Source organism: Osmia bicornis, chromosome 5 (genome assembly GCF_907164935.1).
Source record: "Osmia bicornis bicornis chromosome 5, iOsmBic2.1, whole genome shotgun sequence".
NCBI classification, from domain to species: Eukaryota; Metazoa; Arthropoda; class Insecta; order Hymenoptera; family Megachilidae; genus Osmia; species Osmia bicornis.
Genome location: NC_060220.1, coordinates 10,425,566 through 10,440,205, shown reverse-complemented (window position 1 = coordinate 10,440,205; position 14,640 = coordinate 10,425,566). Strand labels below are relative to the sequence as shown.

Sequence of the window (14,640 nt, the reverse complement as noted above, 5' to 3'; positions counted from 1 at the left end):
GCGACTGCATGCTGACTCATACACCGGTAGAAACACGTAGGCATACGTAGAATTCAATGTAGTAGTAACAATAGTTTTTCACGAATATCTCGGAAACTAAAACTTTCCGTTAATTATGCATAATGAAAAAGTTGTTCAGAATCATATCCCCGACAACATATTAAAAGGTCATTGATATCGTCCAATCTTGATATTAAAAACTTCCTGTATTTTGCAATAACAATGAAAAAATGAAAAATTATTTTTCAACGGGACCAATCGGAAGACATACCCTACAAGATGCAAAAGGTTTCGTTCCGATTGGTCCATCCATCTCGGAGCAATCGGTGAACACACAAAAAAAAAACAAAAAAAAACATACTGATCGAATTGGGTAACCTCCTCCTTTTCGAAGTCGGTTAAAAAATGGTACCAAACACGATATGATTTGGCTACAATATGTATAAGGCAGGCCATACACCAAAGATACATTAAACACGCAACATGCAACATGCAACACGTCGCATGTTGTGTACGAACGTAGAATAGGTAACGCGGCACGGTACAAACGATTTGTACGGATGCAAAATCGACACCAAGACTGGATATATGCAACATTAAATGCCCAGAATCGACACCTGGACTGGATATATGCAACGGCTGGGTCCCAAGGTTTGTTGCATATATCTAGGTTTTACTGTATACCCTCTAATGATGCATATTTTCTTCCTTTTTCTTTAAAGATACATTTTAATAATTAAAATTAAATATGTTACTAAAATAGCAATATAAACAGTTATGTTTTCAGTAACAATTTTAAAAAATTCTGTACTTAATGGTAATTATTGAGATTAGGTTACACCTCACCGATTTTGATGAAATTTAAATATGTTGTAAAATTAGACATTTTGAACAACTTTTTCCTATACATATAACCGCCGCTCGGCCTTAGTTTTCGAGATATTTTCGAAAAACTGTTGAAACTAACACATTGAATTCTGGCCATCCGTGTGTGTCCGTGACAACGTACGCATCAGTATGGGATTGCCGCTTTTCTACTGTTTTTGCAGGCAGCAGCACGGCGACCGACATCAATATATATATACATATTACGGGTGGGCTTAAAAATTAAATTTAACTAATTTTCATGATTTTGAATCTCAGTATGTGTGTCTGGTCGCCTCATGGCGACCAGAATATCACTTTACCCTAACCTAACTTAATTCACTGAATAGGAAGAGTATATTGGGTTAGGTTAGGCTATATTAAATTCCCAGATGCCATCATAGCTACGATACATTGAAATCATGAATGCAGAAGTACACAAGGTATATATTGGTCATTGGTCGCCGTGCTGTTGCCTGCAGAAACAGTAGAAAAGCGGCGATCCCATACTAATGCGTACGTTGTCACGGACACACACGGATGGCCAGAATTCTATGTGTTAGTTTCAACAGTTTTTCGAAAATATCTTGAAAACTAAGGCCGAGCGGCGGTTATATGTATAGGAAAAAGTTGTTCAAAATGTTGAGTTTTACAATATATTTAAATTTCATCAAAATCGGTGAGGTGTAACCTAATCTCAATAATTACCGCAGGTACAATTATATTCAGATGAAAAAAATTTCAATAACACGTGGCTGGAGTGGCTGCCATGGTAATCGATGATGTAGACGTCGCGTCGCAGAGAAAGAAAAGGCATTGTTTATATTTATTGATTATATTTCAATCAATAAATATTGTATATTATAGATCAATTGACATGTCTTTATTTTTCATTCCTTTCCTGAAATTATTAATGCCATATAGTTTTTATTCCTATAAGTTTTATAGTCGCGTACGTTATGTGTATTACAGAGTCTCATCGAATCTGTCGTAGCGTGTGACTATATTTCCGCCGATCGGCCCTACGTTGTTTCATTCATTATACTCCTTCTCTTTCTGTCGCGCTGACCTTTTCTATGTCTTGCTCGGCTCGAGCAAATTCATTTTGGTAGATGGTCACAGATGCGGCAACACCGCGATAGAACTCTCAAATGATGTGATTTGGCAACTATGCCACCTCACTTTCGTTTCTTATTCTGCATAATGACGTTAGATGTCACACCGTCAAATGTCGAATTTCTCAATTATGTGTTTTCACGATTGCCCGATTCTTTCCAATGGCGCTTACATCGATTCGCAGGAGGCATCGAAGGAGTCTGTGCCCGTTTAAAGTGTTGGATATGGCTAGCGTAAAGAGAGTTACTTTATCCGTGGAGGAACGATTAATGGTCTTAGATGACTTGAAAACGTTCAGCGTTTCGACCGTTGCGAAAAAATACAAGGTACATACATCAACGATTTGGAGAATAAAAAATAACGCACCAAAAGTTATGGAGTTCATTGACAAAGGGAAGCTGCAGCAAAAGCGACGAAGAATCAGACCATCCTTATACGACGCAATGGAGCAAAATTTGCTGGCTTGGTTCATCGAAAGAAGAACTCTTGGTGATTTCATATCGAATGCCGTACTTGTGCAAAAAGCAAGGGAATTAAAGGACAGTATGGAGTTGCCATCGGATTTTAAAGTTAGTAAGGGCTGGTTAGATGGGTTCAAAAAAAGACATAATGTGTGTTTAGAAAAAGTGTATGGGAAAAGTAGAAGTGTTGATGAAGATTCCGCGAAAAAATGTTGCAATAATTTTGTAAAATTATTGGAAGATGGCAGTATAAATGAAGACAATATATACAACATGGATGAAACTCAGCTTTTATGGAAAGCCTTACCATTAAAAATATTGAAAAGAGAAGAAAAGTCTGTAACTGGGTACAAAAGCTGCAAAGAACGAATTACGGTAGCACTATGTACAAATGCATCTGGGACACACAAGTTGATGCCATTAGTAATTAATAAATATGAAAATCCTAGGTCTCTGAAACATTGCAAAAGTAATCTTCCTGTCATCTTTAAGTCTCAGAAGAATGCGTGGATGTCACAAATATTGTTTTGTGATTGGTTTCATAATTACTTTAAGCCCAGTGTGCGGGCATACCAACTAAGCACTGGAATGATTGGTAAAGTCATTTTATTATTAAACAATTGCAGAAGACATACAGTGCCACCAGAATTATTTGACGAAGATGACTTTATAATTATGTATTTTCCTCCAAACACCACCAGCTTAATTCAACCAATGAACCAGGGCATAATAGCTAAGCTGAAAGCTCTGTATCGCCATAAAACAATACAGAAAGCTGCTACATACCAAGGTGGAATAAATGAATTTCAAAAGCAATTTACATTAAAAGATTGCATACAAGTATTGCACGATTCATGGATGGAAGTATCAGCAGATAATATTATTAATTCCTGGAAGAAACTTATTCCAAATCAAACAGATACATATTGTCGTACTATGAGGCAGAACTTAAGCAATTTAACAGGTGATTCGTACACACAAGAGGATATTGCCCAATTTATGTCCAGTTGTGAAGATGAAGAAACAAGATCCGCAGAGGAGGAAGATGAAGAAAAGAAGGAATATGAAGAGATGCAAGAAAAGCAGACAGATGAAGAGATGCAAGAAAAACAGGAATATGAAGAGATACAAGAAAAGCAGGAATATGAAGAGATACATGAAAAGCAGGAATATGAAGAGATACAAGAAAAGCAGGAATATCAAGAGATGCAAAGAAAGCAGGAATATCAAGAGATGCCAGAAAATACAGAAGAACAAGAGAATAAAAGAGAGGAACTGCAATATTTATTTGAGCGTTTGGACCAACACGTATCGCAAGAAGCGCCTTTTATTCAAAATATATATCAGGTCTTCAAAAACCATTTGTTAGGTACTGTTACAGTTATATAATTTTATAAAAATTATAAACATAATTTTTATTTTAATAATTAACTTTTATTTTTTAGGTACCGATGATTAACATCTGGAAATATCCACGGAATGTAGGATAAATGAATCTAGACATCATTTTAAAATACTTGCAGGGTGGTACACGGAACTAAAATCGCATATCTTCATACATATATATTACACATTTCTGCTTACAAAAAAATTCCTCTCTTTTGTCTCTCTTTACTTTCTGCGAATGTTTTCGATGGTAAGGCTTTCGATAAAAGCCCAGTGTCGTACATTTTGTATACATTGTCTTCATTTATACGGATTTTCTTCTTCTTCTTCTTAACAACTGGACATAAATTGTCCAATATCCTCTTCCGTGTTAAATTGCTCAAGTCCTGCCTCTTAGCATAACGATATGTATCTGTTTGCTTCGAAATAATTTTCTTCCAGAAATTAATGACATTATCCGCTGATACTTCCATCCATGAATCGTGCAATACTTGTATGCAATCTTTTAATGTAAATTGCTTTTGAAATTCAATTATTTCGTCTTGGTACGTAGCAGTTTTCCGTATTGTTTTATGGCGATACAGAGCTTTCAGCTTAGCTATTATACCCTTGTCCATCGGTTGAATTAAGCTGGTGGTATTTGGAAGAGAATACATAATTTTAAAATCTTCTTCATCTAATAATTCTAGCGGCACTGTACATATATCCTCCGCAATTGTGTAATAATAAAATGGCTTTACCAGTCATTTCAGAGCTTAGTTGGTGTGCCCGTACACTTAAAATAATTTTGAAACCAATCACAAAACAATGTTTGTGTCATCCATGCATTCTTCTGAGATTTAAGGGTGACGGGAAGATTACTTTTGTAATGTTCCAGGGTCCTAGGATTTTCATATTTATTAATTACTAATGGCATCAACTTGCATTTGCACATAGCGCTACCGTAATTAGTTCTTTGCGGCTGTTGTACTCCTTTACGAACCTTTCTTTTCTTTCTAATGTTTTTGATAGTATAAAAGTCCAGTTTCATCCATGTTGTATACATTGTCTTCATTTATATTGCCATCTTCATCCAATAATTTTATAAAATTATCACAACATTTTTTCGCGGAATCTTTATTAGCCCTTCTACTTTGCCCATACACTTTTACTAAACGTATATTAATTGTTGCACAAGTACGGCATTCGATATGAAATCACCAAGAGTTGTTTCGATGAACTAAGCCAGCAAATTTTGCTCCAATACGTCGTATAAGGATCTCTTTGTCAATGAACTTCATAACTTTTAGTGCGTTATTTTTTATCCTTCAAACCTTCATTTAAAACATTTTGCACTAGAATCATTACTTATGCACTACATATTTGAAACAATTCTCGTTATGTTTCACATTGCATATAACAAAAATTTGAAATGTATAATGTATATTATTTTCTTATTTTAATGTATTACTATATTCATTCCAATGTATTACAATATTTATTATAATGTACATTACTATTTTTCATTATCTTTTCATTACTATTTTAATAAATAAACATAATTTAAATTGTATCATGTTTATTTCAATGTATTATTATATTTATTATAATGTACTTTATTATTTTACAACGTGTTTTTATACTTTGTTGTACGTATTTAATCAGTATCAACAAGTAAATCTAATTCAAACTATATCGCGTTTGGTCTTATTTTAATCAAAAAAAATCTCACAAACGCGTTAGTAAGAGTTTCATTAAGAAAGAGTCAAAAATAAAAAAGTTTTATCGTTGAATTAGTATTTGCCACACCGATATTCCGGTTCGGATTGTATGTACAATATTACACCACTTCTTCGTCGAGCGTCTCGGTTCGCCAAAGGGGACCCTCTCACATGGAGGGGATAGTCAACTTGCATTTATCCAGCCAATCTTTTCTTGCATTTATCTAGTTCTTACTACATATATTGAGAGTTCAGTTTAGCAAAGGACCCGGCCCTCCAAACTCCACTCTTGTGAATTTGATGCTGCTCCGTGTCCTCCTTGCGGTATAGGAAAATTCCTAGATGTAAGTAAGTAAGGTGCCCGTGGAGCGCTGAAGTATTCCGCTCGCGGCACGCAAAATAAATCAAACACTTCAGCGTTTTGGTAAAAGTTGTAACTGCTTTATTCAGAAAATGACTTGGAAAAATGTAGTTAAGCGGTTTGAAGCTTGAAATCGATCTGAGCTTGGCGGTGAAGATCCTCGTTCAATGTCGGCTGGAATCCCCTCTTTTCTGGATCCTGGATCCTCCCGCAGGATCATCTCTGCGGTCTAATGGTGGAGAAGCCCATCTCTGTCCGGAGGAGATCCCTTTCCTTGGTTTTGGTCCACCCTCAAGTGAGTGAAAGTGGTGGTGCTTTGCCAAGGCACGAGAACGATTCCGTGCACACGTGCTAAGAGAAAGCATGGGACTCAGAGAAAGACGGAAAATGAAGATATCTCGCGCTAATGAAACGAGGCAACTTTTGAGAAAATTTACGACCCCCTATGAATAAACAGGATGTCGAAGAGACTTCGAGAACCAAACTTGATTTTCGTTAAGAGTAACGAATTAGATACGGCACGTAATAAATTAGCCTCTCGTAATAAATTTCAAGTGAAGCAGCTTTTATTCTCTGGATTTTTAACTCTCCCCCAGCCCGATCGCCCGCGTTGAAAGTTTTACAATGCAAGCTTTGTCTATCGCTCGCTCAATTGTTTGTATTTGCCTCCTAATTTATGGGCATCGACAACGGAACGCAGACATGCTGTAGCCATATTCACGTATCATTGTCGCCATATGTATTACATTCATTCAATTCAAGCGATACCACCCACACGGATGGGCAGATTTCAATATGTTAGTTTCAACAGTTTTTCGAAAGAGCGCAGCATTAATTTTCGTTACAGCATGCAGTGACTACATCTCCAACAGTTGGATCTGAAATACGGGAATTTGGAGGGCCTAGAAAGGACTGCCCATGGGCCGGATGTACGAGGGTGTCGGCGTGAAAAGTGTAAAGACGAGAGACCGCTCTGTTCGAATGCTGTTAGGTGTTTTGGTGGAGAACTGCTATATTTCCCTTTCTCCTTTCACGTGGGGTTTACTTTTTGTTTTCGGATGCCAAAAATGCCAAATTCGTGAAACGTCGGACAAATTTTTACCCTCTGCACGACGCACGACGTCCCAGTGACTCCCCTACTTCAATTGTTTCATCTAACACAAGTGTGTTTGTTACTGGCCTCATGGGAGTCATGAGTCATGGGCTCATGGGTTCATATGTATTCAGTCTGATCGGCGAATCGGCGGTGGGAGCGTTTTTTGCATCGATTTCCCCAATAAATTACCCTCGTGAGCCTACACTGTTGTATAATTTGTTTACACAGTAAAAGACATTCTCCTACAGAGTTCGGTCCACTCATATATACATATACCGCAGTTCACCAGAACCCATAACTGCGACGCGTAGGTGGGGGAACTTAGCGAGCCTCGAACTCCCATTCCCCTAGTCCAGGCCTGTCCAAGTAGGGGAATTTACTCCTGGAACACATGTTTTGGGTCCCCTTCCAACGCTGCTCCTTCAAGTAAGATGGGACCGAGGAGACAATACCGCCGCTAGGAAAGACGGAGAGACGGTAGTCGGAACCGTCCCATCTTACTTGAAGGAGCTGCGTGGGAAGGGGACCCAAAACATGTATTCCAGGAGTGGATTCCCCTACTTGGACAGGCCTGCCCTAGTCGCTTAAACCGCGAGTTTAATATACGGGATGAAACAATAGTACGGTTGAATAGGAAGAATACAGAATGATACACGTGAGTAAAAAACCGTGCTACCCGTTATACACTCCAAATGATGCATTTTCGCGTAGATGCGCAAGCGTATGGAAGTGGGAATATTGCCAATCAGGGCGAAGATGTGCACGAAAGAACGAAAACTGGTCTTTTCGCAGTTATTAACTTTGGTGAACTGCGGTATATATGTTTTTATTTATTTATTTTCATTGTACATTTCGTTATCTTTATATAAAGAAGGTATTTAAACATTAATTGGATGTAATTCGTGGGATATAAAACAGTTTTCTACGATCTACAATGTCTTCTAAGGAATTCAAATCCGGCAAAATAGGTGGAAGTTCGAAATGAATGCTTGACCATGTTGCTTGAACAGGATCTTTCATGTAAGACAATTCCTTACTATGTGCTGGAGTATAATATGATTCTGTTGATGTTGACAATTTTGGATAATACGGATCATATTCTAATTCACTGGGTATTAATGGTTTCAAAGACAATGTCAAAGCATATACAGGTAACTCTGTGGTGACTACTAAAGTATGCTCTGGTTTTATACTATTTGTAGTAGCAGAAATCTGAGTGTTTTTTTGTACGGATTTCAAAGTTTCTGAATAAGGATAATTTCTATGATTCGTGAAAGGTAACTTTGACAAATTTGTAATATTTTTTATAGTTTGGTAATTCTTTGCATTATCTTCTTGATTTTGAGCATTTCCAGGAAACACATTAACAGAAAACTTCACGAAGTCGTACGAAGCATCATTTGTTTTCCGATTCAAATAATCCTTCTGATTAGTTCGATCTTTCTCATTTAATTTATCCCAGCTATTAAAAAATTGTTTTTGAGTAGAAAAATTGTCATTTTTAATTGATCCACGTTCCTGAGTATTGTTGGCAGAAGATACATGCTGCAATGTTGTCTTCATAAAATTGTTAATAGGAAGAGTTGCAGTAAAACTGGTATCGTTCGTTATATGAAAATTTGTTATATTAGGTTCTGCAACTTGTGGTTTATTCATATTTCCAAAATACTCTTTTGTACTAATAGTAAATCCATATCGCACTTTATTGATTGTTTTTAGTGATTGTGTCACATGAAAAACATTTTGACTTTTTTCCACTAAATCTTTTATAGGAGAAACATTTAAAGAAGAGTTCTTGTTTTTTTCTTCTATATACTTGGAGTTGTAAATAGTATGTCCGTGACAGCGAACAAGATGGGCGTGATCGCATATCAAAGCATCCTGCCGAAAAGCAGTTTCCTCCGGACAATGATACGTAAATTTGTTTCCATATTCGTCACAAGTGTGATATATTTTACAGCTTGCACCAATATCGGCATAGAAACCCGCAGTTTTGTTTAAACATGAAAATTCTGTCTTCACAGGAATTACAACATTCTGTAACATAAAAAGAAGATATAAAAATTAAAAAGGCGTAACATATTCAACTTTACATTTCATTATGTTGCAATCAAGACTACTTATGTAATTTTAAGATATTAGGTTGTTACATGATTTGATGATATAAAGGTAATTATCGATATTTCATCAAATATGTTGTAAAATTTGTCATTTTAAGCAACTTTTTTCCTCTAAGCTATATGTCGGACTCGATTAGTTTATGAAATATTCACGAAAGAATATTGTTACTGCTACAGCGAATTCTACCTATATGTATGCGCCGCGCGTGTGTGTGCGTCGGCAATCGACGCTTGCTTCTCTACTGTTTTTGTCAACAGTACTAGAACTAGATGACCCGGCTACCGTGCATATAACGGGTCAGCTTAAAATCAAAATGAACTAATTTCAATAATTTTGAAATTGGACACGCGTGGCCGGCCGCCTAAAAGCGGCAGGAATAACCTCCACTAAAGCAGTAGAGAAGCAAAGGTCGATTGCCAACGCATACACAACCGCGACGGATACGTATGTATAGCCAGAATTCACTCTAGTAGTAACAATATTCTTTCGCGAATATCTCGTAAACTAATCGAGTCCGACATATAGCTTAGAGGAAAAAAGTTGCTTAAAATGATGAATTTTACAACACATTTGAAAATCATCGAAATTAAAGTGGGAGTAGCTTTTCTATACAAGTTCACCATGTATTGTAATGATATTTGATTTATATGAATTTATAGATATTGAGGAATATATTTTTTACAAAAAAATTAAAATTTTATTTCTTATAATTTTCTACAGTATAATAAATTTTGTTGTGCAGAGATACACGCAGACGCACGCGCATACACACACAATGAGGTGTCAATCCGACCGTGCAACCTCCACGCGGTTCACTGACAATGAGTCTGAGCGGTAAATGTGTTTGTGCGCCAACTTCACTAACACATTCACGTCGCGTCGTCGGCACCTCGCCCATCAGCTCACCGACACGGCGTGAATGTGTTAGTGCGCCAACTTCGATGGGACTCAGTGTACACTCAGTCCCATCGAAGTTGTCGCAGTGAAGTTGGCGCGCTAACGCATTCACGCCGCGGCGGCGTTAGCGCGCCAACTTCACTGCGACAACTTCGATGGGACTTAGTATACACCTTGGCTACTGCTAATGCTGCCGGGCGCGGCGGTACTTGAACTTTATCGACTTATATCTCGAAAAGTACTCAACCGAAAGAAGCTTATTGGTAGTGTTTTGAAAAGCTCTCAATGTCAACTACAAGAATATTAAATAAAAAGTAGGAGTTTCCATTAAAAATTTTTAACTTGATCTTGATAGTTCCTCCATACTTACGCTCAAGGTCAAATACGTACCACCGTTTCATGCATCTATTGAAACCCTATAACTTATGTATCAAATATTTTTTCCTAAAATATCTTATTTTTGAGATATTTCACCGGTTCCAGACTTTTTCCTCCACACTCACATTTTTTCCGAACCGTCGCGTCGCACAGTGGAACAAAACGGCTTTCGGCGATCAAAATTCGATTTTCGTGAATTCGAAAATAGAAAAACTAATTACATACATCGATAGAGAATAAACTGTAGTTTAACGTAGTGTAATCCGTTTTTTCATATTTGCTTCCGTTTTGCCGTGGTTCGCACTCAAAGTCAGTAGAAATTCGTCAAGACGAAACGCTGATAATATTACCCGTAACTTCAATGTACGATTCTAATGAATTTTACTCGAAAAGATAAAATTGAAATGAATTACAAAGTTTACTAGATTAGTATAGATTCTATTCAGTGCATAAAATAAGTTAAAATGTTAACAACTTTTTAAATAATAGGATCTGATTAAAACGAAGTACATTTAACTAAAATCTCAACTTTGCGTTTGATTTTTAAAAAATGCCACAACTTGCCACATGTTTAATTATTACTGCATGAAAGAGTAAACCTTCCTCTATCAGAATCAGAAAAAAACTGCTGCCCCAACCTGCCACTGCTCAAAAAAATGGCGATTGAAATAAATTACATCCATCTTGGCCGCAGCGCACGATGATGGAAAAGCAGTACCAGATACGATTATTAACTAGTTAACTGCATTCAACGTGTATATTCGTCATCCAAAACTTTATTTTGACCTTACAATATGCCATAATAAATTTTCATAATTGTCGAAACTATTTTCACGAATGATTTGGTATAGATCATAATAAATATAAATAAATATATTATAATAACACATATCTTGTCATTTTTTAATTATTATATCCGTTTTCATTATAGTTATTAACAGTTTTGAGTCAAATTTTTGTTAAATGACATAAAATATGTCTAACAAATGAAGGATATTGAACGCGTTACACTTTATACGTGAATATTTTGACACCCTGTAGTTCAATATGATTTATATTGGTACAACTTAAGTACCATAATATAGGCAAAAACTTCCCAAAATTTCATTAAAATATTTCCAATAGAACCGAAGTTATAGATTTTTGATCGCCGAAAGCCGTTTTGTCCCACTGTATGCCGTTTGGATATTCGATATTACCTACCAAACAATTATGTATATTCTGAACCTTGTTATAATGATTGAAAATTAATTACAATCACCATTGCAGTGGAAACAATAACAAACAATTCCGAATCTGGCCAAGTATCTCTCAAGAAAGTTTGAACAAAGGTAGTAGTAAAAAGAAACTCCCATACACAAGGACAAATAAAAAACTTGGAGATGGACGTATCAAAATAGAGCATGGCTTGGCCGGAATTCTTAGATATCACTACTTTCATAGGCAGATTATTTTTTGGGAGGCATCCTGAACTTGGCCTTTTTTTTAATGCGAGTTTTTTTGTTGGGATCATTCCTTACAATAATACATGGTTTCCATGCACAACCTTCCAAAAATTCAATAGTTATTAAATGACAAATACTATTCATAAATTTTGTCAACTGTACTTTCTGATATTTTATAGCGTTACAACAATTCAAGCAATTACATTGAGATACAAGTAAGTTTCAAATATACAGTTATCTTAACACTATAACAGTTTAATATAAACTATTAGCTTTGATAAAAATCACCTATCGTTACTTAATTTACATTCTTGCTATTTACTTTTAAATATTCTCTTCTCTAATCATCCACTCAATAATGTCCTTCTTCAATCATTGCCATCTCAATTAAACGCTATTTAATTATATCACAGTACTTATATTTAGTTATTCATGTACTAATCTGAATATTATGAAAATGTATCCAAATTTAAGTTTATATCAAGAACACTTTTCTCAGTATATTTTAATGATTACCATTTTTATAATCTATTCAATTAAAATTTTGTCCCTGATTGAGCATCCTTAAAATTAATGTAACAAGATTAACAACTATAATTGGAAGGTAAAAATCATATTGAATCTTTAGTTTAAAATAAGAGTTTTCAAAATATCTACTATTCTAAACTTTTACATATTTGAAAATATTAATCACAATATTATGTAATAAATCAACTGATAATTTCCATATACGGTATGATATTAGAATATAATGATAAAATTGATTTTTAAACGTAACTGTAAGTTGCTTACTTTGTTACACATTTGGCTTAATAATGGAAAGAAATTTATTTACATTACATAATGTATATATATTACTACTATCGTTATAATATTAAGACTTTTGTTGTTTTACATTTCACTTAGTTTAAAAATACTTTAATGGAATTACACTCATATATTTTGCTTTATTATTACTATTATTTTTCAATTTTGTGTACCTTTTCAAGAACATTAATAATATTTTAATGTTTGAAATTTTTTGTAATACAATCCTTAATTAACCAAATGTTGTTCAATAATTAATAAAATGTTATAATTTTTTAATTTATTAAATTGCACTTGTTCAGTACTGCTATATAGAAAACAATATCTTCCACTATCTTGTATGATATTTTAAAATAAATTGTTATATAATAAATTAAATTTTTAAATAAATTGTTATACAATATTTGTATATACTTACAGAAATCTCAGATTGGATACATAGCGCAAAAATTATACACTGCAAAACAATTTCTAAAACCCAGTTTAAACGCCTCATTGTAAAAAGCTGAAATTTAAATTAATTTCTCCATTAAAGTAACGAACTTAAATATAATTAATTTGTTGGTACTTATAAGTTTTATGACACTAACCTAAAAATGAAAAGGACTCGCTTGTGATTAGAATGTAAATTTCAACCAGTTTCAACTGATGATTTGTGACACCAATTTTGTGCCAACATTCTCTCTTTCTCTTTCTCTTTTCTACAAGATGTTATATTCCTTTTATGTGTTTACGGTATAATACAATAAACACTCTTATATACGTTATTTCATTAATTTTATCACAGCAGAGCTGTCTAGTGATAAGTCATTACAATATGAAAAGAAATTAAAAATATAATTTGTGAATTATGAAATATATAAGCTCATTTTTTTATAAACAATAAACTAATGTTTCATGAATTCCGCCTTGCATGCGATGGCATGTAACAGACCCTCCTCCTTTGTAGAAAACATTTCAGTTTTCTGTTTCTTTGAAAGTAGTCTACATTTTTATTTAACAGCGTTATATATTATTTCATGGTCAACAGATTTTGTCTTTTCCATGGGGACCATGAATATTTAACGTTGATATTCATTTATTAGAAGGTCACATTCGCATAATAAATGGATATTTGACGTTGTTTCTAGCTGAGGTATATAAGTAATAATTGAAGATTTTGATACAAAAAGCGGGTAAGCCCACTTTTTCGTAAAATTGTATTTACTTTTTAATGTTTTGTATATTTTTGTAGTACAATGTCGATTATGTATTTGGCATAGTAATTAGGCAAATCTAATGTATTTATAACGATGTTTGAAATTATCCAATATAATATTTGAGAAAAAAATATAACTAAAAACACAGAAACCTAATTTTGAGTCATACCATTTTTTTAGTATGTATGTACCTGTTGGTGGATTGATAGTACTATAAAAGGATATTTACAGAACCAGGAATCATTGAAAAAGTACAGTGACTCGGGCACCATTTTTTATTTTTTAGTATAATAAATTTATTATAAAAATAAATTATAAATTTAAATTTATAAATTATAAATTTATTATAAATTTATTATACATGCTTAAGCATGTATTCTTCTTGACGATAACGCAAGCTTTATTTATTTAAACTAAATAATTTGTCTCATAACAAATAATATATTAGGAAATGTATTATTCGTGCGTCGCAGAAATATTCGGACATTTAATTTTTTACTATGGTTTTACATAAAAGATACATATATGTATTGTAACGTGGTGTCACGCGTAGCTATCGTTCGACCATGCGCCGCCTCCGAAAAGTTTGAAATGTATTTAGTATACTATTTAACGATTAAATAGATTTTATTAATAGCTGTGGAATATTGGTATAAATGAAATAGAAATTATTTCATACTTTTTAAAGCTATGTACAGACAGTGCGAGGCAGACTCGCGAGGCTGCCTCGCGAGGCGTGCCTCGCGATGTGTGTACTTGCCTCGGTTTGAGGCTGCTTCGCTCCGAAGCAGCCGCGCAATGAGCCGATG

General features: G+C 34.5%; 2 protein-coding genes across 7 annotated transcripts; one reads left to right on the top strand and one right to left on the bottom strand.

Moving 5' to 3' along the window:
- The first annotated feature begins 2,143 nt into the window (after window positions 1-2,143).
- Window positions 2,144-3,972, top strand: LOC114881021 (jerky protein homolog-like). The gene is made up of 2 exons (XM_029197618.2): window positions 2,144-3,810; window positions 3,887-3,972. Exons 1-2 carry the CDS (start codon window positions 2,205-2,207, stop codon window positions 3,898-3,900), a joined length of 1,620 nt encoding a protein of 539 aa, XP_029053451.2. The 5' UTR covers window positions 2,144-2,204; the 3' UTR covers window positions 3,901-3,972.
- Window positions 3,973-7,803: 3,831 nt separating this feature from the next.
- LOC114881020 lies at window positions 7,804-13,721 on the bottom strand. 6 transcript variants are annotated; one of them, XM_029197614.2, is made up of 3 exons: window positions 13,223-13,721; window positions 13,051-13,137; window positions 7,804-9,021 (listed from the first exon to the last, which is right to left on the bottom strand). In XM_029197614.2, exons 2-3 carry the CDS (start codon window positions 13,126-13,128, stop codon window positions 7,870-7,872), a joined length of 1,230 nt encoding a protein of 409 aa, XP_029053447.1. In that variant the 5' UTR covers window positions 13,129-13,137; window positions 13,223-13,721; the 3' UTR covers window positions 7,804-7,869. The 6 variants fall into 6 exon arrangements, 4 of the variants coding, with proteins under 4 accessions (XP_029053447.1, XP_046141726.1, XP_029053448.2 ...); XM_046285770.1 differs by lacking the exons at window positions 13,051-13,137; window positions 13,223-13,721 and adding exons at window positions 9,854-9,960; window positions 10,139-10,200; XM_029197615.2 differs by lacking the exons at window positions 13,051-13,137; window positions 13,223-13,721 and adding an exon at window positions 9,854-10,022.
- Window positions 13,722-14,640: the final 919 nt, after the last annotated feature.

Coding starts and splice junctions, on each gene's coding strand:
- LOC114881021 (XM_029197618.2), top strand. CDS start 2,205: ATGGCTAGCGTAAAGAGAGTTACTTTATCCGTGGAGGAACGATTAATG.
- LOC114881020 (XM_029197615.2), bottom strand. CDS start 10,003: ATGGGCGAGGTGCCGACGACGCGACGTGAATGTGTTAGTGAAGTTGGC. Junction 9,022..9,853: donor GTATGCGCGTGCGTCTGCGT/GTATCTCTGCAC, acceptor TTTATGTTACAG/AATGTTGTAATTCCTGTGAA.